The sequence below is a fragment of the Echinops telfairi genome, unplaced genomic scaffold (genome assembly GCF_000313985.2).
Source record: "Echinops telfairi isolate 266 unplaced genomic scaffold, ASM31398v2 ScPeMD7_60;HRSCAF=208, whole genome shotgun sequence".
Taxonomy (NCBI): Eukaryota; Metazoa; Chordata; class Mammalia; order Afrosoricida; family Tenrecidae; genus Echinops; species Echinops telfairi.
In genome coordinates, this window is record NW_022103958.1 from 39,620,616 (window position 1) to 39,643,754 (window position 23,139).

At 49.6% G+C, this 23,139-nt stretch overlaps 1 protein-coding gene across 1 annotated transcript; it reads right to left on the reverse strand.

The window, feature by feature from the left end:
* PARVA (parvin alpha) lies at positions 1–22,164 on the reverse strand. The gene is made up of 8 exons (XM_045291009.1): positions 22,055–22,164; positions 11,914–11,972; positions 9,527–9,546; positions 8,236–8,297; positions 7,574–7,642; positions 5,885–5,986; positions 5,146–5,218; positions 1–362 (listed from the first exon to the last, which is right to left on the reverse strand). The coding sequence occupies exons 2-8, from the start codon at positions 11,928–11,930 to the stop codon at positions 286–288; spliced, it is 420 nt and encodes a 139-aa protein (XP_045146944.1). The 5' UTR covers positions 11,931–11,972; positions 22,055–22,164; the 3' UTR covers positions 1–285.
* Between the last annotated feature and the right edge of the window lie 975 nt (positions 22,165–23,139).

The following is a 23,139-nucleotide window of genomic DNA, read 5'->3' on the forward strand; positions in this document are numbered from 1 at the left end:
TTGGCTTTATTGCCTTTATTTTCATCTTATCGCATCTTATCTTTTGCTTAAACTGGTTCTCCAAACTATAGTGAGGGGATCTGAACCTGGCCCCAAGGAGGGGGTCACTGCGCAGGCTACAGGAGGTCTGGGCAGCCCACTCAGATCCCCAGCATCGCTGGGGGAGCTGGCCATGTGGGACAGTGCTGAGCAGGAGTCAGGCAGAAGCAGGTGAAGGCAGTATGGAGGCGGTTTGGTCTGCCTGCAGCTAGAGCTCCCGGGCCGAGGGGAGCCCCCGGGGGTCCCTCACTCCACATTCCGGTACTTGGTGAAGAGGTTGTACAACACCCGCAGCGTGGATTTCAGGTCACAGTTGACGATGTCTATGGGAAAGAAAACCCACACATTGCGTCAGGGGGGCCACGGCGGGGGCCTAAAGTGGGCACCCATTGTTCCCTTCCTGCACCGCCCTCCCACCACCTGTGCGGCCGGCATGGTCCTGGGTGGGTACTGCGCTCACCCACCGGACATCACTTTGAGCAGGATGGGTGCATGTTGAGGAATAGGCAGAGTAAGCCACCCCATTGAGGTCACAGCAGGGGGCAGGGGGGCAGGGGTGCTGGCCACTGGGTTCACCTCCTCAGCCACATCAAGCAGCCCCTCCAGGTATGCGGGCGCTGGCCCTGACTCTGCGGCTGCCCAGGGCCCCTGTCTTTGCCTCTAGCCTCCACCGCACTCCTCACCCTTGCAGACGGAAAGCAGAGCCGCTGGCCAGGAAAGGAGGGCAGTGAGATAAGCTCAAGCCTCTCTTCCCCAGAGAAGGGTGGGGCCCCGGGGCACAGGACCCACCCGCAGAGACGGGGGGCCTGGCAGGGAGCCCCGACTAGCTCTGTGCCTTTGGGGATAGACGGATGGGAACAAGGTGACACAGAGGGGATTGGGCTTCTGCAGGCTGGGGAGCGAACAGGTAAGCGTTAGTGCCAGGCAAGTTTCTTCCTTTAATCACCACTTCGTTTACAAAGAAGTTACTGACACAGGTTCACTGATACCAATTATCACAGTATTATAGCCCAAAGGCTACAAAACGTGACAGCTGGTGACTATAGAAACACTGGTAGCAACACAAGGCGCAGTGTGGGCTTGTGCTTATAGCGTCTACAGATGACACCAGGGATTGGGATTGGGTAAGGAGGACAGCTCTGACCGGAGCGCAGGAGGTTTCTTGGCTTTTATGTCACCATTTTCTCTGTCCCTCCTTTCTTGCATCCGTTCATTCGCCCACCAGCCATTTATCGGTCACCTTCTTTGCTGGCCCCTCGTCTACCCTCTCCTGCCCTGAGTAAGGGCCCGTCTGCCCCAGGTCAGCAGCTGTAAACCACCAGTCGCTCCTTGGGAGAAAGACAAGACTTTCTACTCCTTAAGCGTCACAGTGTCGGGGACCCTGTTCTGTAGGGTGGCTATGAGTCAGCACCGCCTCGATGGCAGTGTTTGTTTTGTTGTTTGCTGGGGGTACCCTTTACCCTCCTACACGCCCGTCTGCCTCTCACCCCAGCCTTAAGTCTTCACTCAGCTACTTTCTCTATAGTTTTCCTCTGGACTAAGATTGGAAGCCCAGCTCGCTCTAGCTGTAGGACCCTGGTGAAGCCACTGACCTTCTCTCAGTCAGTTTGCTCGTGGGTAACCGTGGGCAGTACTTTTATGAAAATGCTTGGGCTATATTAAGTGTTCCAACGACAGTCTCCTTCCGCATTTTCACCTTTGTCTGTTGGCCGAGTTGCTGTGTATGGCCAGGCCACCTGTACCCTGCACAACTCCACGGGCACCGTTTGCACAGACCAACCCCTGGTCCTTGGGGAATCCCACTCGCTCCTCTCTACAGGTCCCCACAGGCAGCTGGGCCCAGAACGAGGGAAGCCTGCACCAGACACACTGCTTATCATCTGCTCTTATCTAGAAACCCTGTGGCCACCCAGGCAGGCCAGCAGGCGGGCCAGGGTCTGGGCTCTCTCAGTCAGGAGAGGAGCTGAGGATTCCTGGGAAAGAGCTGGGCCGCCTCCATGCTACAGACACAGAGCTTCCTTTTAGCTCCTGCCCCTGGCAACTCGGTACTATGTGCTCTGGTCTCTTGGTGTGCTGGTCCAGGCCCTCTCCCAGGCTGTGAAGCCCCGGGTCAGAGATAAGTGGAGCAGACGCTACCTGCCTATTACAGACCATCAGACTCAGCCTCTGGTTAGGGGCTGAGGACTTAGGGTTTCCGCCTCACCCAGGGGCACTAGGGGATCGTCCGGAGTGTGCTCACGGTTCTCTCCATGATGCCAGTCACAGGAAGAAGAACCTCTCAACAACAGGAAGCCAGGCTTCACAGGAAGGGACATGTCCCTGTGGCCCTCTTCTCCATGGACCCAATGGGCGCGTCAGACCACAGTCTCACGGCAGCCCTTTCTCTACAGCATGGCCCTGCAGGGGTCCCCATCCAAGGTGAGGAGGGCACCTGGCCACTCAGTGCCACCGGCTGGTGGGAGGCTGGACAGCAAGAGGGGCGACAGGCATAGGCGGAGGGAGGCGCCGAGTCCTCAGAGGATGGTGTCAGCCTCCAGCCCCTCCCACTGCATCTATCTCAACTCGGTCTACACCGCACGCCCTGACTGGCCTCCATCTCCACGGGGACAGAGGCCGAGCTTGCAAGATGGCCACTTTGGTAGTGGCTGGTCACCCTGTCTCACTTGTTTACTAATTTCTTCATAAGCCCAAGCAGTTTATAAATATGACAAACACCCAGAGATGCGCATGCAATGTATATGAAGGGGCTTCAGAGCGTCTCTGGACAATTGAACTAAAAGAAAATGGAAACACTTCCCCCAAACATTTTGAATGTCCCTTGTACGTACAGTTGTAAGTGCTGTGGGAGCGACCCCCACATAACCCCCACAACGGGAGAAGCCACCAGCTCCCTGGCAAGCCCTCCTCTCTCACCGCTATCTTCTGGATTCCAACCTGCTCTCACCACCGAAGAGAACCACGCTCCTGACTTTTAGGGTGATTCCTTCCTCGCTTAAAAAAAAAAAAGTTCTACCACTAACATATGTCCTGCCCGGCGCTACGGTATTTTCAATTGCCTCCCATGCATGTGAAAGTTGGCCACTGAACAAGGAAGGCCGAAGAAGCAGCAGCGCAGTTGAGTTATGGTGCTGGCGAAGACTCTGGACAGTACTATGGACCGCCAAAAGAACACACAGCTCTGTCCTGGAAGAAGCACAGCCACGGTGCTCCCTGGGCATGTTGTCGGGAGAGACCAGTCCCTGGAGATGGACATCAAGCTGGGTCAAGTGGAGGGCCCTCCAGGAGGAGCATGGGCATGGTGGCTGCAACGATGAGCTCGGTCATAAGAACACTGACTGGTGGGGATGGCACAGGCGTGGGCAGGGTTTCCTACTGTTGTACAAAGAAGAGCTGGGAGAGGGCACCGAGCCACCACCACCACCATTAACGGCTGGACCTACAAACAGCGGACCTTAGTGTTGCCCCTTTTTATACTTCATATAACTGCAGTCATACGACATGCATTCTTTTGTGATGCATTTTTTTACTCACGTCTGCAAGATCCATTAATGGTGCTGCATGTAACGGCTCATTTTTACATAGCTTTATTGGGGTATAATTATCCAACTATAATTCTGTAGTGTTTCAAGAACAAATGCGTCTTAATTAGTTATCTACCTCTGGTCGTTTTCAGTGCTCTGAAATAATTGGTTTTGATCACATCCTCTTCCACTCTCCCAGTTTATAGGCTTTTTGATTTTTTTTGCAGAGAATAATAATTCTTGTCTTCACAGTGTAATAACTACAAGTCCCTCCTTGGATTACTCAATTTATTCATGTTTATTGTCCTCGGTGTATATTCCAACTTAGGCTATCACAGAAGGTCTTGTAACTGCCTCCTGGTATCTGGACGTGCACACTGCTGAGTAGAACTGCTGGCTCTCGTAGTTTCCATTTCTGCAGTAACTAATTAGCCCCAAGCCGGTCACTTAAAACTACCCAAATTTATCATCTCTTAGTTGTGGAGGTCAAAAGCCTGACACGGGTCTCACTGGGCTAAATGTGGGTGTTAGTAGGCGAGGTTTCTTCTGGAAGCTCCGGGGGAGCTGTCTCTGTGCTTTTTCCAGCTCCTGGGAGCTGCCCACGTTTCTTGGCTTATGGTGGGCCCTCTTCTATCTACCTTCTTCAAAGCCAGCAATGAGTCTGTCTCATGCGATCCTGACCTGGACTCCTCTGCCTTCCTTCCCTGAAAGGACCCTCGCGATTACATTGGGGCCACCTGGATGATCCAGGCTAACTTTCCCATCTCAAGGTCATTTACCTAATCACATCCGCAACAGAGTCTCTTCGGTCACATAGGGCCCCCTAGATGAGGCCATGGATATCTCTGGGGGCTCATCATTCTGCCTGCCACATAGGGTGTTATAGCTCTTCAATGATACCTTTAGAAAAGACAAACTTTTCTACAATGGTTTTATGCGTTTACATGCAGACCAGCCATTTCTGTTGCCCCCACATCCTTGCTAACACGCTGCATTACTGAAGCATTAAGCCTTTGTCCCCGTCTGGTTCTGCAACCTATCTTCTAGGGCAGGGGTCCTCAAACTATAGCCCCTGTGCCACATGCAGCCCACCAAGGACATTTATCTGGCCCACCAGGTGTTTCTTCCCCTTGTTTTTTTACTTCAGAATAAGATATGTGCAGTGTGCATAGAAGCATAGGAAATTGTTCATAGTTTTTTTTAAAAACTATAGTCCAGCCCTCCAACGGGTCTGAGGGACAGTGAACTGGCCCCCTGTTTAAAAAGTTTGAGGACCCCTGTTCTAGGGGACAGAGGACCTGGGAAGCATGGATCTACTGCAGCATCCCTGCTGTGTACCCCAACATCTGCTCTGATCCCCGAGGACGCGGCGTGTGAGGCGTGTGATTTTCGGCTCACAGAGGGTCTCTGGGTCTAAGCCGTGGCTCACCTGGTCCTGCTGATGGCAGAGGAACTGCGGAAGGAAACTCTGCTTCCTGTCACCCAACAGTCACCTCACCCTGCGCCTGGAAGGCTCATGCAGGGAGGAGATAGCACCCATTTATCACCACCCAGGGCACCAGCCCAGGACAGGGGCAGCAGATACCTTCTGGCCGGGGTTTTGGCTTTTCCAGGCCTCCGTCTTGCATGAGCTCAAAGGCAAAGGAGACATTCAGCACCTGGGAGGAAGGAGAAGAGAAACACGCAGGGGCTGAGTCCCTGTGGACCTGTCCTTAGGCTTTCGGGTCCCAGGCTTGGTCTCCGGGCGCAAGAGCGGCTGAGCTCTGAGGAGGGCGGCCTTTGCAAGGACATGGGGCTACTGCACTCGGCAGGCCAGTGGGTGTGTGAGCCTGCTGATCCCAGCCTGCCATGGATGAGACCTCCTGCTGAAGCCCACCACCCTCTTCCTCTCCCGCTGTTTCAGGGATTCAGCCTCAGGGCTGCCAGTGCACAGCCTTGACAGGATCAGGCTTGGAAGACTCGGGAAGGGACAGAATTGGCTTTTGCTTTGGAGCGAATGCCTGGTCCAGGAAGCGGGCTGAGGAGGTCACCACAGCCCGGCTGGGTGCAGACCTCAGGTCTGACCTGCCTTCGGGCCGCCTTCCCTTTCCCTGGGAGAGAGATGAGGCTGGGCTGCCTGCTTGACAAGAGCTGACGGCCAGCACTGCCTGGGGAGAGAGAGGCTGCTTAGTGACATGGGGCAGGCGCCCACCTCCAGGCATGGAAGAACTGGGGCCAGATGGAAGCTGGCCCTTCTCCTGGGTAGTGCCAGCGCAGGGGTGGTGGATGCGTCAGGGGGTGTGGGAAGAGGTCTCCCTTGCCATCCATGCCCCCCCCCCCCTTACCTTCTGTTCGAAGCTGTCTGGGGTCAGGAAGAAGCTGTGCAGAGGCACAAAGTAGCCCTCCAGGAGCCCCATCAGCAGCACCAGGTACACGCCATCTGCAAACTGAAGGGGCAGCCGGGTGAAGGCGCTGGGTCCCAGAGCTTCTTCACCCACTGCTTTCCTGCCCACCCTGCCCGAGGTGCCCCTGGTGGGGCTGGGGCAGGGGCCAGAGGCAGGAAGGCTCACTCTGCCCCCAGCTGCCCAGGGCTGGCTGGCCTGGTACAGCAGCCCCAAGGCCACAGAGCCAACTGCGGTGCACCTGGCACTGATTGATTGCACACTGACTGCGAACTGAGTCCCGAGGAGTAGAGCGATGGGCCAGGGGACTCCAGAAGCTCCCAGTCCCGTGCAGCGTTGGTGGTGGGGGCCACACGGCGATGGCTCTATGGAGGGAAGTGTCTCAACCCGAGTGAGACCACCAAAGGTCACCCCACTCTTGGGAGGCCACTGGGGAGGGCTTCCCGAGGAGGCGCTGCCTGAACGGAGACCCAAGGGGTGAGCAGGAGTTAGACGGCGGGGACAGAGGGAGGAGGAAAAGGGGTCCCAGGTCCTGGGTCTAGGGTTAGCAGGGTGACTTCTGCTTTTTGAACAGAGAGGAGTAAGTCTGGCATCATACGGGCCTGGATCTCACCCTCCTTTCTCACATCTCTCTCTCAGTGCTTGTGCAGAGGGCGAATGCACGGGCCAGGCCTCCCGAGTTCAAATCTACCTCTTCCTTGCTGAGTGACTTGGGCAAGTTATGCCACTTCTCTGTGCCTCGCTTTTCTCATCTGTACAACGGGGTGGTCTCGTATCCCACCACAGAGTGACCAGTGGGCGGGGCCAGTTAGTCTGTGTCAAATGCCGAGCAGGAGGCACTGACTACATATTAACCCTTGCTGCTACGAAGAAGCTCTGATGGCGCTGTGGGTGAGGCACAGAACACAGACTCAGGGAGCACCCGGACTGAAGACGCACAGCCTGAACCCTATCAGCAGCGAGGGCCGTGGGGGGCGTTCTATAAATCACTGGACCTGCATGATGCCAGAATGTCAGTGGGATGTGATAGAAGGCTCAGGAATTATTATTCTATATGATGAAGCGACTAAAGAGATGCGTGTGAGAATACTGGGACAGCTGGCAAAATCTGACTCTAATGGCCTTCAATGAAACAGAAGAAATGGCCATTCTGATCCACCACGCTCGGTCCAGTACCTACAGTCCCACGAGGTGCACCCTCCATAGATGGAGAGATGCATGTACAAGTGCCTGGGTCTGGTCATTGTGCAAAGGCCGTGGGAAAACTCCGTTCTCTATTCATCCCATTTTTCTGCCAGGCTTCTGAAACCCCGTGTATTGCGGCAACCCACCAGAATGACCTTGTTCTTCGGGTAAGTGGTGAGGGGCGGAGAGGGGAAAGAGCGACGGAAGGTTAACAATGGAGTATCTAAGTGAAGAGTCTGTGAATGTTCATAGTGCCATGCTTGTCGATTTTCAAAACATAGAGTTGGAAACATTTTCAAAACATAAAGTTCCCACCTGGCTCCTGCCCTGGGGAAAGCTTCCGTGTTGGTGGGAAGGTCCTTTCTTACAGTACCGGGGCCTGGGGTGGGGGCTGGGCTGTTGAACTGTCAAAAGGCCCTGCCTGGTCCTTAAGGCTCTGCCACCCACCTGGGTTTCCAGCTCTGTGACTTCCAGGTTCAGCTTATTCAGGTGCTTGTTGACGAACGTGATGAGTGTCTGAAAGGGAAGCACAGTGGGCCACCGAGGCGGAGAGGGTCAGGCCACTTCTGGGACTCCGATGTGCAGGCTCGGATCAGCGTGGAAGCACAGGTCAAGGCCAGCCAGGAGCCCTGGGCCAGGACGGGCGGGCTGGGCTTTGTGGGATTCTAACCGGCAGTTTCAGAACCGTGGAAGGAGTGACACTTCAGAAGGAAGTGCCAAGAGGCAGACTGGCACAGTGGGGTATCTGAACCCAGGGTCAGGGTGAGCCTGCAAGGAATGAGGAAGGGGCTACAGAAGAAATGATCCCACGGGGTCCTCCTTAGCGCAGGGACAGAGATTTGTGTGAGGGGCCAGGTGGAAGGACAGAATGCCCACTGTATCGACACTCTCAGGAGAGCCGTGACCCCGATGGGAGAAGCAACGGGCGGGTGGAGAGGAACCAGGGAGAAGAGGTGGCAGGGGGGAAACTGCTGTCCGGGGCAAGCCCAGTGTGCGCAGAGGAGGATGGGACCAGCTGAGCAGGGTGCTGGCAGGGGTGCGGGATGGGCTTTCCTCATGTGTGGGTGGCACCCTCTGCCCCGACTCCCTCCCGGGTCCCTCTTCCCGACCTTTTTCACCACGTTGAGTTTGTCTGGTGCGTGGTCGAACAATGTGTCGAAGGCATCTCGCTCTGGAAAAAGAGGGGCACGTGAGCTGGGCGGCGAAAGACCTCCTGGGAAGCCCACCTTGCCGTTGGGCCCCGAGCCAGGAGGTCAGCTCCAGGAAGGAACTCCTTGGGGCGTAAAATGGTAGGGGTGGGGGGCATGCCAACTCAGCGAGCCCCTGTAGGACAAGGCAGAACTACCCCTGTGAGTTTCTGAGACTGTAACTCTTTATGAGCGTAGAAAGCCCCATCTTTTCTCCTGCTGAGCTGCTGATGGTTCCAAACTGCTGACCTTGCAGGCAGCAGCCCACGTGTACCACTACGACGCTGTGCAACTCAAGATCCTGGAAAGAATCAAAGGCGGAGCCCCCACCAGAGATGCTCCCTGCTACAGCTTCCTGCTTCCCCAGGGAGCGGGCCACCTCCAGGAGGGCTCTGGGTGGGAAGGGGTCATGACCCTGGGTGTGCCTTTCCCTACTCCTGCCCCTGCATGGGTGTGGCAGTTACCTAATTTTGTGTCAGTGTGAAGTGCAGGGGTGGAGTCTAGCCTGTCAATCAGGTCACAGTCTGATGGTGCCTCCTTGTGGGCCTGACCTCCTCATAAGGAGGGTCCTGGGAACTTCCCCTCTCTCTCTGCCTTCACCTTCCTGTTGGACCATGTGGAGACCCTTGCCACCGCTGAGAGGCTTCCACCACCACTGGATCCACAAGAGTTTTCACCCACTGGTCTGAGATCTTCCTGCATTTTGCATCATTGCTGTGGCTGCATGTGTCTGAAGAGGGAGTTATGGACTGGTATCGGATTTACGGACTTGATTTGGACTGGGCTGGGATGTTTGCTTGACCTCTAGTTACTTCTTGATATAAAAAATGTGAGGAGTAGGAGTTGTGGTGATGGAAGAGGGAGAAGGGAGGGGCAGAGGGAGGAGAAGGCCAGTCCCAAGTGTGTGCAGACACCTCTGCCTTCACTCCCACAATAGACTTGCCGCAAACTGCTTTGCAAACGCCCAGGATCCACACCGAGGCTCAGCACAGCCAACGGGCTGATCTCGTCTAAGAGGACAGTGTTGAGGTGGGTAGTTTCTTCTTGCCACCAGCAAGCTGCCCCTCCCTGCCCAGTTGGCTGGGGCAGACACATGCCAGGCAGCAAGCTGAGGGCCTGCTCTTCCCAGTGGCCATTAACAGCTGCTGCCGGATTAACTAGAGCCGCACTGCAACCACCCACCAGCACTGGGGGACAATCTTGGGCAACTCACCATGCCTTCCAGAAAGTGCCCTGGAAGAAAAGGAAAACAAGAATCGTGATTCTTCCTCTATGGCGAATCCTCTGAGAAGCTCGTCCCTCTCTGTTGGAAGCCCACTCCTACCCTGCTAGCCAGTCCTCACCCTGTAACCAGCCTACCTGGGGCTGAAGGACTCAAAACCCTCTTCTCTGGGCATCTTACTCTGTGCCAAGTCCTCTAATTATTCGGTTTTCATTATATTACTATTTTCCCTGTTATACAGATACACTGGTATTAAAGCAAAAGGCTGGTGAGATGATCCTTCAAGGACTCTTGTCTTAAAGAAAGTCACATTATTGCTTGCAGTGCAGAAAGAAGATTGTTCGTGGGGGCTCCAGGTTGCCAACCAAATTTCAGGTGCCCCACTCCCTCAGGCAAACCCATGGCACGGCACCACACTGCCCGGGTGGCTGTGGGTCTCTGCTTGAGGAGGTGAACTATGTCTTTCTTCCATGCAGCCTGGAATGTCCACCAGGCTGCACCTGCCAATGGCCCCGAGCGGGCAGGCACTGTAATGCACTTGTAGACTGGCACCAGCCAAGGACTCAGTGGAGCACACACATTCGAGACGGACCACTGGGCTTAAGTCCTACTGAGCCATTTGCTAGCTGTGTGACCTCCGGCAGGTTGCTTAGCCTCTCTGGACTGCAGGTCTCTCGTGTCTAAAATCAGCATAGTAGTAGTGGTAACTTCAATGAGCTTAGGTCTTATTCTATTGGTTTCTTCCAACTGTATACCTATCACCTCCTAAATGATCAATTGGGAATAGCAGATTGAAAAGAACAATCGGTGACTGTTGGAGAGATCCAAGAGTCTTCAGCCCTCAGACTCAGAGATTTTAGGGATTTAACCATTGCCTGTGTGTGTCTGAGTCTGCATCGACTCGATGACAGTGAGAGTTTGGGGGTATGTGTTTATTAGGAACGAAAATGAGAGATGACCGTGTTACACAGACTGGGTCTCGCCTTCCTTCCTACCAGGTTGTATCCATGTTTCTGTCTTTATGGTAGAGGTGGTGGAGAGAAAAGAAGTCCTAACAGGCAGCTAACAGAGTGTTCCAGAATCTGCCACGTCACAGTCCCTGACTCGAGAGTTTCCCACAGGTCACGCTACTCTCAGGGGTCTTCCTCCCTTCCAGGTAAAATAGCCTAAGCCCAGCAGGGTGGGGGCGGGGAGGGGAGAAGTGCAGGACCGTGAGGAATTGTGCTCCTTTCCCCATAGGCCTGACCCAGGCATCTTTCTACCACTTCTCACAGAACCAAGGCCAACAATTGGTCCTTCAGCTGTCCCCTCTGTGGCTGCGCCTGGTCCCGAGCATGACACAGAGCCACGCTGGGGGTCTTGGGAAAGGCACCCTATGCTTTCTGCCCTTATCTTCAGCCTGAAATGCCAACAGGTTGATGCCTTTTCTAAAGCATACCGCACAGTGTGGTCTAGACGGGCTGCACTTCTCAGGGGCGAGAGAAGGGAGGAGGAAGTTCCCAAGAGACTGGGCCAGGCTTGGAAGGTGTGGGTCAGCTGTGGGAAGGCAGCAGTGAAGGGCGGGCTGTTACTGACGGAATTCCCACCCCCTCTGCAGGTTCGGAAAGTGATGGAGGAGCTGAGGTCGGGGAGGTGGAGGGGCTCACCTGTGTACAAGCGGAAAAGCCTAAATCGGAACTCAAGTCGGGCTGACTCAGAGGCCCTGCTCATCCCACTCTGGCGCTATCACTCACGGGGACCAGAGACAGCTGGTGGGGGAACAGGGGATGCCACAAATAAACTTTGCCTGTGGCCAGGGTATGGGCTCGCCCAGTGACCCCCTACATCAACCTGCTCTTTCTGCTTAAGAATAAGGGTCCTCTTCGCGTGGCACTCCTCAGGTGCATTCTGATGCTGTGATTTCTTGAAGCACAGAGAAAAGAGAAGTGGGGGCGGGCCAACAGGAACAAAAAAGGGCAAAAGAAGAGAGGGGCCGGGCCTTCTGGGTCACGGCGCATGACCAAAGACATCAGATGCAGAAAGAAAGAAAAGAGCCCTTCTGAAGGTTCACAATTTAAATTCAGCCCCATGTTTATGGCATGATGATTTCATGCTGGTTGGCTTTTCGTGGGGAGCATTTTTCTTCCTGGAGTGCCATAAAATTAGAATTTTTCAATCACTGCTAATTCCCTCTCCCCACTACCCCACCCAAGTTTGTACCTTCAGCATTGAGAGGCATGTTTTGAATGCATGGAAAAGGCTAAACTGTAATCATTGGCTGAAGTCTAATCCCTCCTGCAAGCCCAATAAATGAAAACTAAATATCAGCAAATGGATGAATTTCGGAGAAACATCTGTGTTCCATTACAGAATCGCTGGCAACAATGGTGTTGACATACTCTGTGTTTCCAGTCATTTCCTCTTGGATTTGCCGGGACTGGAGGATCCCTTCTCGTTTCTGAAACGGGGGTGGGGAGGGGAGTTTGGAAAGAGAAGAGAAAAATATGGTTCAGAAAAATACCCTAAAAATGGATGAGCGTTTCTGATATCGAGAAAGCGATGTGAACTCAGAGAGGAGAAAATGCTACAACTTCCACGAGACCCCTGATTGCCTGTTACTGGACTGTACCATTTGTACTTAAGTGCAATTAGTGTTTAGTCCAAACAAGTAGGCTGTTTCTTGGATGGTGACTCTCTTCGTTCTTTATTGGAAGACATGCTGCTGGAAGCAAACTGTTAGGCTCCCAGAGTAAATCACAGCAAACCAAATGGAAATGAAGGCCAGGGTGTGTCTGCCCTCCAGCTGGGGCCACCGAGGGAAGCAGAGAGAAACACATTTAACTGTGGGGCTGGGATGAAGCAACCGAGGCCAGTTGGGAGAATTCAGTCAGAGGTAGTTTCTTTTCTTCTTTTAAAAACGGATAAAATGGGAGTTTTTAAGCGGTACAGTCCTCAGTAACTAGCCTTTTCTCTAAGATGAAGCACTTTGATCATTCACCACCTAATCACCCACCCAGCCCTCCATCATCCATCCATTCATCTGCCCATTCCTCCAATCAATTAATCCTCTTTGTTCTTTATTTAATTAATCAGAACGGTCTATTAACAAATCCATGCTGGAGTTAGAGCAAATACTAACGTCACGGTTTCTGGCTTCAAGGGAGCTAGAGGTGATGAATTAGGCATGCGTGCAAATAGTTTTCCCTAAACTATCCTATTGCTGTGCCTGCTCATTAACTAATAGCATCCTCTTTAAAGGTGATAAGGTATGTGGTCACCCTTTGCAAAGAAGTGCTAAACGCAGGAAAGGAGCAAGCACTTCTAGATGAACAGCCAGGAAAACCTTCCAAGGGGAAGAGGTCATTGAGATGGAACCCAGGATCTGACTGGACACAGAGGAGAGGCTCAATCCAAAACGCAGAACCAGGGCAGCGTTAAAGACAACAACAGTATTCAGAGGCTGTGTGGTGAACCAGAGTGTCTGGAGACCTCGAGGACAAGTGGGTTGGGAGAGTGGCTGATATGAGTCAGAAAGGAGCACGAGGTGCCCGTCAGAAGAGTTTACATTTCATTGTGTGGCACAGAGGATTTGTGTTGTCTCTGAGAAAAACACACAGCAAAGCATACCCTAATTCAACAGCGTCTACATGTGCAATTCAGTCACCCTGGTAACACTCCTCATGTTTGGCACCTTGCTCACATCCCTCATGAACATACACTCACTGCCCGCTAAGGTTCTTATCTAATCATTAGAGTTGCTGTTGTCAATTTAGCGTCACATACAGTTGGTCTAAAAGAGGACCATGCTCCCGGCAGACCTTCTTCATGACTGAAGCGAAACTGTTGTCCAGGGTGAAGAGGATTTCAGGAGATAGTTTTGCTTTATAGTCTAAAGGTAATCTCAGGGCAATAATTTTGGGGACTCATCTAGCTTCCATAGACTCAGAAAGTCTAGAGTCCATGATAATTTGAAATTCTATTCTGCATTTCCTCCTCTTGATCATGATTCTTCTACAGAATCTTGGATAAATATGTTCAGTAATAGCAGCTGGGAACCATCCCGTTCTAATGGCACGGCAGGAAGGCAGTTGTTCACGGAGGCCGTTAGCCACACATTCTATTTCCTCCTCCTATTAAACGCTCTCTCCCCAGAAGTCTTCGGCTGTACACAAGCAATCTCAGCAAACTTTTTAAAGAGATTTTTTTTGGTCCTTGATCTATCACAGAACTTTTGCCAGGTATACAACTTACCGACAGCAGTTACAATAATGGCTGTGCAGTCCCACCTCCAATCAATGTGATTTTCCCATCACTGTTAATTCCTTTCCCTCCTCTCACTCACCCCTGGTTAACTACTAAGAAGCTTTGGTCTTTACACATTTGCCCTTTTTTGGGGTGTGTGTGTGTGTGTGTGTCTTTTTATATAAGCAAGGCCATACGATATTTGTCCTTACCTAATTGGCTAATTTTACTCAGTATCTCTTCAAGTTCTGTCCCTACTGTCGTTCATATTTCTACTTCATTTCTTCCTATCACTACCATGTGTCTGCTGCTTCATGTACATCCCACATTTTGTTTACCCAATCATTGTTTATGGGCATTTCGTTTCTTTCCATTTGGGGGCCATTGGGAATCATGTTACAGTGAACACTGGTATACAAGTTTCCTTTTGAATCTCTGCTTGCAAGTCATTAAGTATGGGCCCAGGAGTGGAATTGCTGGGTTATAGACCAGTTCAATTTTAGTCTACTGAGGAACCACTACATTGGTTTTCCACATTGACCGTTCCATTTTGCACGTCTATCAGCAATGGATAAGGGTTCCAATTTCCTCACATCTTCACCAACATTTGTTATTTCTGTTTTTTGTTTGTTTCCTTCTCCCCTAAATTTATGTTTACGTTAGCCATATTACTAGGGGGGAAATGGTATTTCATTGTGATTTTGAGTTGCATCTCTGTTGGTCCTAGTGATGTAGTGGTTATGCATTGGGCTGTGATCTGCTTGGTCAGCAGTTCAAAGGCATCAGCAACTCGGAGGGAGAAAGACTGGGCTTTCTACTCTCGTAACAGGTATGGTCATGGAAACCCACCAGGGAGTTGCTAAGAGTCAGCACTGACCGGATGGCAAGGAGAGAAAGAATGGTTAATGACACCGTGCTCTTTAAAAATTTTTTGTCTTGGTGGCAATTTGAATATTTGGTGAAATGTCTATTCAAGTTCTTTGCCCATTTTATGATTGGGTTATTTGTCTTATTGTTATTGAAGTTTTATATGTATATTTTGGCTATTAGAATTTTGTAGGATATATGGTTTCTGGAGATATTCTCTCAGTTGGTAGTTTGTCTTTTCACTGTTTTCATAAAATCTTTGAATGAACAAAGTTTAACATTTTTATTAGGTCTCATTTATTTACTTTGTCACTGGCTGTTTGTGCTTTTGTTATTAAATAATCCATTATTTTGAAAGCTAGGCCTGACAGCGTTGTTCCTGTTTGTTTTTATAAGAATTCTGTAGTTTTAGTTTGCATTTAGCTATTTAATCCATTTTGTCTGTTTGGGTATATGGTGTGAGGCACGGACCCTTCCTCATTACTCTGCACATTGTAATCAATTTTCGCAGCACGATTTATTTAGGAGATACTTCTTCCTCCATTAAATAGAATTGGTACTCTTGTCAAAAATAAGTTGACTACAAATATGTGGGTTTACCTCTGGACTCTCAATTCTCGCCCATGTTTTATCAGTCATTGTTACCCTAGTACCAAGCTATCTTGGTTACTCTAGCTCCATAAACCCAATCCCAAATCACTGACATGGAGCTGGGTTTCCAAGGTTGTCGATCTTTATAGGAGCAGATAACTCATGACTCTATACGGCAAGGTAGCACTGCCCCTGTGGGTTTCCAAGACTGTAACCTTTACAGGAGTGGAAAGGTTTGCCTTTCCCCCAGAGGAGCAGAATGCCTCATCTGTTGCCTGTAGAGTGGCTGGTGGGTTTGAACCACTGACTTTGGGATAGTCTATCAGGAGGTGTGAGCCCGCCCACTTTGTTCTCCTCCAGCCTTGAATTAGCTTGTCAAAACCTCTTAAAGTTGAGGACTAGTTTTTCTATTGCTGTAAAGAAAACTGTTGGAATTTTGATTGGAGTTACAATGATTCTGCAGTTTGCTTCGAGTAGTACTGGCATGTTAACAATATTAAGGCTTCCAACCCATGGACATGGAATATCGTTCCATTTATTTGAGCCTTATGTAATCTCTGTCAGTAATATTCTATAGTTTTCATAGTATAATCCTTCACACCTCTGGTTAAATTGATTTCTTAGCATTTTATTATCAGATGTCATTGTAAATGAAATTGCTTCCTGAAATTATCCCAACTGGTATATAGAAATCTAACTGTTTGTTGATTTTGTACCCTGACTTTTTCTAGAGCTAAGTTCTTCTATTAGCTCTAGAAATTTTCTTGAGGACATTTTTGTAATTCGCTTTGTCTAGGATCATCTCATCCTACAGAGAGACAATGTTACCTGTTCTTTTCCAATTTTACCTTTTATTTATTTTTCCAGTCTTATTGCTCTGTCTAGAATTTCTAATATAATATTGAATAGAAGTGGTGCAAGAAGGTACCCTCTTTTGTTTCTGATTTCAAGCGAAAAGCTCTCAATCTTCCTTCATGAAGTATAATATTGACCGTTGGCTTTCCATACCTATATTATTTTGAGGACTTCCCCCCCCCCTATTTCAAATTATTTAGGGTTTTCATCAAGAACAGGTGCTGGATTTTATCAAACACTTTTTCTGCATCCATATAGACGGTTATGTGATTCTTTCCCTTTATGCTGTTGATGTCGTCTATTATGTGAATTATGTCTTAAAAAATTATTTCTTAAAAAAATCATTTTACTGGGGTCATGTTAATTTTCTTTTATTATTTATGTTCTTTTTAAAAATTTTATTTTTATGTTAATTTTCTAATGCTGACCCAGCACTGCATATCTGGAGTAAACCCAAATTGGTCACAGTGTACAACTCCTAATACACTTTTGGATTCTGCTAGCATTTTGTGGATACATTTCATATCTATATTCTTAAGAGAGATTGGTCTGTGGTTTTCTTTGGGTGGTCTCTTTGGCTATAAAGCTTTATGCTTGCTTCACAGGATGAAGTAGGGAGTATTCCTTTCTTCTACATCTTTTGAAAGATTTTAAACAGTACTAATGTCAATTTTTATCTAAATATTTGGTAGAATTTGAAACCATCTAGTTCAGGACGTTTCCATTTTGTTGGGAGACTTTTGTTCACTGATTCAATATTTTCATTTGTTATATTTATATTTGTTCACCTGTTGAGACTTTCTATTTCCTCTTAAGTCAGTTATGGTAGCTTGTACTCTTTGAAGAATTTGTCCATTTCCCATTTGTTTCCATATAGCTGCTCATAATATGCTGTCATAATTCACTTTATTTCTATTGGGTGAGTTGGAATGTCCCCGCTTTCTTTTTTCATTTATGTTATTTGTATCTGTGGTAATTATATAATCATTTGTCAATCTGAGGATCAAGAATATAGGGGTGGAGTCTAGCCTGTCAATCAGATCATAGCCAATGAGGTTTCTGTGTGCGCCTGGCCTTTTCCTGAGAATTCTGGGACTTCCTCCTTGGAGGCAGGAGAGACTTACTACGTTAGTGCTCTGTTAGAGACACTACATGGACCTACTCTGATGCAACCATACAGACCTCTGAAGCTGGGGAAGCCACAGAGAGACTCCAGCCAGCGCTGAGATGCTTACACCACCACTAGACCGTAAGACTTTCTACCCTCTGGCCTGTGATTGTCCTGCATTCGGCGTCATTGCATGTGTATCCTGAGTCTGAAGAGGACTTTATAAATTGGTATCGGTCATACAGGCTATTATCAGACTTAAGGACTTGATCTGGACTGGGTTGGGATGCTTTCTCAATGTTCAATTCCTCTTGTATAGAAAACTCTTTCTTATGCCTATGTGTTTATGAATTTGTTTCTCTAGTCTAGCCAGACTAACACAGTATCTTTTCTGTGTCAATTTTGCTAAAGGTTTGCAAAGAACTTTACTGTTCTTTTCAAAAACCAAACTCCTTGCTTTATTGATTTCCTATTTTTGACTTCAGTTCTGCCCTGATCTTTTATTTGCTTCCTTCTGGTAGGGTCAGGCCTCGTCTGCTCTTGTCTCTCAAGTTCTTGAAGTTGTCAAGTTAGGCTGTAAATTTCATACCTTCCTTCTTACAGGAGAATGAAAGGGCTCTGCAAGATCTTCTGATCGGAGTAATGGCGATGATTCATTCAATCTCGATTGGAGTAATGGGGATGAATTGTTCTACACAGCTATTTGCCAGACAGGAAGGTCAGGGCAATTGGATGTTAGAGTGAATTCACCTGCCACCGAGGCTGAGCTGCGTATCTAGAAGGAGCCTATGAGAGATGGTGGCTCAGGTGAACCCATTCTTCTCCTTCCAAAACTTCCCTTTATATTCCCAATAGCCACCCAAAGCAGTGCACTTGCAAGATATTTTTACAGAAGCAAAGGCAGAGTTGGATTAAGGCCCAGAGTATATCTCGAGTACTTTTTACCCAAATTAAAAAAAAAAAAAGAAAGCGAAACAAAACAAAACAAAAAACCAGAGAGGTCATTTAAAGGAATTAAAAACAAACAACTGGGCCATAGGGTTTTTAAGGCTGTAAATCTTCATGGAAGGAAAATGCATGTTCTCCCAAGGAGTAACTGGTGGGTTTGAACTGCCAACCTTTTGGTTAAAAGCCTAGTGTTTTAATCACTGTCCCATCAAGGCTCCTTGAAAGGGGGAAAAAAAAAAAACCCAACCAATCACATCAAACCCTCTGCCATCGAGTTGGTCCAACTCCGAGCAATTCCGCAGGACGGAGCAGAACTGCCCGTGGGCCTGAGGCTGTCAGTCTTGATGGAAGAGAAGGCCTCGCCTCTCTCTTGGGGAGCAGCCCAACATATAACCCACCGGACCCCTTTCCGAATGGGACAAGGTGAGGACACGCCACGGCTTTTCCCAAACTCGATATAAAGACAGCTTCCCCATAGAACACAGGAATCATGGACACGGGCCTCAATCTTAAACTTGATGTCGAATCAAATGCTTTTCTACAGACTAGAGCAGGGGGAAAATCTGGGTTAAATAGCCTCTCCCACTGCATCCTGAGTCACCTCCCTGTGGCTTGTTCCCTAAAAGAGTTTTCTCTGTCTTTTAGTCAGTGACTCATGGCCAGTTCTCAGAGCCCTGCTTCTGTGCTGTTTAACTTGATAAAGCAAAACACTTCATAAAACCTGATCTCCACAGATGCCATTTTCTGTATCGTGTCCTCTTTTCTCCCACACGCTAACAAAACTGCCTACAGGAGAAATTAAACTAACAACAGCCTGCTGATGGCCTATAATTGAGATGAAAATAAGGCATACATTGTGAGCTGGCAACAGTCACTGTTTCAAAATAGGAGTCCCTCTTTCCTGCTCAATCTTTGATTGTACTTAAAAAACATATAATGAAGCAGATTCACATACTATCAATTGGTAAAAGAGCACACTAGAGATCGTCTGGATGCAGCAAGAGGGTGCTTGTGCAGGGATGTTCTGGTGGGCCGTGTAGCCATAGCACACAGAAAGGGTTTATTATAAGGTGACCAGATTTTTTTTTTCTTTTAAAAAAATCATTTTATTTGGGGCTCATACAACTGTTATCCCAATCCATACACACATCAATTGTGTGAAGCGCATTTGTACATCGTTTCTCAAAACATTTTCTCTCCATTTAAACCCCCGACATTAGGTCCTCATTTTTCCCCTCCCTCCCCGCTCCCCCCTCCCGCATGAGCCCTTGATAGTTTATAAATGGTTATTTTGTCATATCTTGCCCTGTCCGACGTCTCCCTTCATCCACTTTTTGATTGTCTGTCCCCCAGGGAGGAGGTCACACACAGTTCCATGTAATCGGTTCCCTCTTTCCTACCCATTCTCCCTTTACCCACCCTGTTTTGCCACTCATACCACTGGTCCTATAGGGCTCATCCGTCCTGGATTCCCTGTATTTTCAGTTCCTATCTGTACCAGTGTACCTCCTCTGGTCTAGCCAGACTTGCAAGACCAAATTCGAGTCATGGTAGTGGGAGCGGGGAGGAAACCTTTAGGAACTAGAGGAAGGTTGTATTTCTCATCATTGTTGCATCGCACCCTGACTGGCTCATCTCCTCCCCGAGACCCCTCTGCAAGGGGATCTCCAGTGGCCTACTAATGGGCTTTGGATCTCCACTCTGCACTCCCCCCATCATTCACTATGGTAAGATTTTTTGTTCTGATGATGCCTTACACCTGATCCCTTCGACAACTCGTGGTTGCATAGGCTGGTGTGCTTCTTCCATGTGGGCTTTGTTGCTTCTGAGCTTGATGGCCGCTTGTTTACCTTCAAGCCTTTAAGACCCCAGACGCTATACTTTTTGATAGCCGGGCACCATCAGCTTTCTTCACCACATTTGCTTATGCACCCATTTGTCTTCAGTGATCCGTTCGACACCCCGTGATCACACAGGTTGATATGTTGTTCCATGTGGGCTTTGTTGCTTCTGAGCTAGATGGCCGCTTGTTTACCTTCAAGCTTTTAAGACCCCAGACGCTATATCTTTTGATAGCCGGGCACCATCAGCTTTTAACATTGGTAAAGCGGGACACCATTGATGAAACTCATATCCTGGCAAAATAGCCACATGGCAGCTGAAAACCGTATACCCTAGCTTGTCGTACATCCTTTCCAAAATTTGGGACTTTTTAAAACGCTGAGGGATGCGGGGAAAATTGTTTAAAATCGGGACTGTCCCTCCAAAAGCGGGACGTCTGGTCACCTTAGTTTATTAGCACTGTGCTTAGGCAATTCATGTTTCCTCAAGATCAACTGCAGTAAGTTGACTTGACATTGGCTATGGGTTTCCACCCAGTTCTCTCTGCTTCTTACGTGGAGATTTTTTCTCCCAGCAGGCAGGGCTCGGGTGTTATATTCCCATTATTCCCCACAGATGCTCAGCAAGGGTTCCTGTGTGGTGCAAATGATTTGACCTTGGCGACCAACTAAAAAGGAATCCTGGTGGTACTGTTGAGGAAGCGCTGGGCAGCTAACCACAAGGTCGGATGTTCAAGCCCACCAGTTACCCCTTGGGAGAAAGTTGAAGCTCTTTGCTCCCATGAAGATCTACAGCTTCAGAAACGCTATATGAGGGCACCCTGAGTTGGAATCGACTCAGCGGTGGTGGGTTAGATTTGGGGACTAACCAAAAGATGGGCAGGTGGGACCCACCCAGCAGCACCACAGAAGAAAAATGTGGTGACATGCTTCTGTAAGAATGCCTACGGTGCTCCCTCTGAGCTGTTAACACGGGATCACCATGAGTCAGAATTGACCGAAGGGCGACGGGTTTGGTGTGGCTCTGGATGTCTAGCAGAGTTAAGTGCCCAGAGAGCGGAGGAAACGCTTTATGAGCACATCTCACATCAATGGACTGAAGAGCCATGGGTTGCGGTTGTAGCCGCCGCCACCCCCCCACCCCGCCTTCTATTAACATCTGATTTTTGAGAGCACTCAGTTCCCAGTCCGTCCATCCTGGACTCTGGTCTGGCCTGGCCATGGTCACTGCCCCTCAGGGCAAAAGGCTCATTTTCCTCACCGAGGGACAGCAGAGCAGCCTGCCGCACGCTGCTCCTCTCAGAACCCTGGCGACCCAGGGAGCTGCCGGTGCACAGGGTTCTCTCTGGATGCGTGTTTATTTGGAAAGAACAGCAACGAATTGACAACACAGTGACCTTTTGCTAAATGGGCATAGAGATGGAAAATGAAATTGAATTTGAGTGTCTAATGGGTCGAGGAGCAGAGTGAGACAGTCACGGGAGAGAGCACACCCGCACTGTGGAAATTATACAGCCATCTGCGAATGGACAGTCCACCCAACAACTGGGAGATGACGACTTGAGATCCCAGCTGTGAGTCTCTGGGCGGGTGACAGTCAGCAGGGGCCTCGGGAGAGGAGTGACACGGCCAGTCACGTCCCTCTCAAACACACGTGCACACACGTCTAGGGCTCTCTCAACCCCTGCACGTCCTTGGTTTAACAAAAAGGTGAGGATTTTCCTCTCTCACAATTGCAGGGCACCCTGGCATGGGCACGCACAAAAGCAGACACCTTTCCTCTCGGCTTCACAACACAAACACACCCTCCACACATCCTCCGGTATCATTCCAGAGACATCCTCCTGACAAAAGCAGGCAACCCACACAGGACGGCTCACACACAGGCATGCATTCTTCGGCTACTTGTGCACAGCATCAGCACGCCTCGGCCAACTTAGCCACAGGCCTTGAAATCTATGCCACGCCCAGGGACATCTCAGCATTCACGCATCCCTCCCTCTGGCCCTCTAGCCACTGTGTCTTGGCCCCCGCAGTGGCCCAGCATCGATGCCTCCTTAAATGGGCAGGTGGTGGAGGTATTCTTACCTGGACCACAACCACTTGAATGGAAACGTGGTCTGGGAGACGGATTGGTGCCCGGAAATACTGGGACAGAGCAACCAGCAGATGCAGGATGGCCACCAGGCTCTTGGCGTGAATAGCTGAAATAAAAGATGCATTTGATTTAGCAATTTTACCACTTACTGGCTGTACGACTGTGGCCTCGGATACTGGGCTAACAGCACTGATGCGGAAATGTACAGGGTGTAAGGATTTCCCCAGCTCATGCAGGCAAAGCTTCTGGTATACAGCCGGAGCCCAGGAGCCGCTGACCCCTTAAAAATGACAACCTGCGTGAAACTGCCTGGCACCTCGGTCATGAAAGCATGTGCCTTCTCCCGCCTTTCTTCCTCGTACAAGGGACGATTTAGCAGGTGCTTTAGCGGCCTGCCTAGTCTCACAGCCCTCGTAGTGCCTGATTACAGAGGCCAGCTAGAGAAGGCACAGAACAAGGAAGAGAGACAAGGCCCATCTGTGCACTTTTGTTTTTTAATCCTTTTATGAGGGGCTCACACAACTCTTATCACAAGCCATACACACATCAATTGTGTAGAGCACGTTTGTACATTCATTGCCCTCATCATTCTCAAAACATTTGCTCACCACCCAAGCTCCTGACATCAGGTCCTCATTTTCCCCCTCCCTCCACGCTCCCCCCTCCCTCAAGAACCCTTGATAATTTACAAATTATTATTTTGTCATATCTTGCCCTGTCTGACGTCTCCCTTCACCCACTTTTCTGTTGTCCATCCCCCAGGGAGGAGGTCACATATAGTTCCTTATAATCGGTTCCCTCTTTCCAACCCACTCTCCCTCTACCCTCCCAGTATTGCCACTCACACCACTGGTCCTGAAGGGATCATCCGCCATGGATTCCCTGTGTTTCCAGTTCCTATCTGTATCGGTGTACATCCTCTGGTCTAGCCAGACTTGCAAGGTAGAATTCGGATCATGATAGTGGGGGTGGGGAGGAAGCATTTAGGAACTAGAGGAAAGTTGTATTTTCCATCGTTGCTACATCGCTCCCTGACTGGCTCGCCTCCTCCCCGAGACCCCTCTGCAAGGGGATC

Excerpts from the sequence above, each read along its gene's own strand:
- PARVA (XM_045291009.1), bottom strand. Across the intron at positions 8,298-9,526 it reads GGCACTTTCTGGAAGGCATG|AGCGAGATGCCTTCGACACA; the intron begins GTGAGTTGCCCA and ends CTCTTTTTCCAG. Across the intron at positions 5,219-5,884 it reads CAGACAGCTTCGAACAGAAG|GTGCTGAATGTCTCCTTTGC; the intron begins GTAAGGGGGGGG and ends CCTTCCTCCCAG.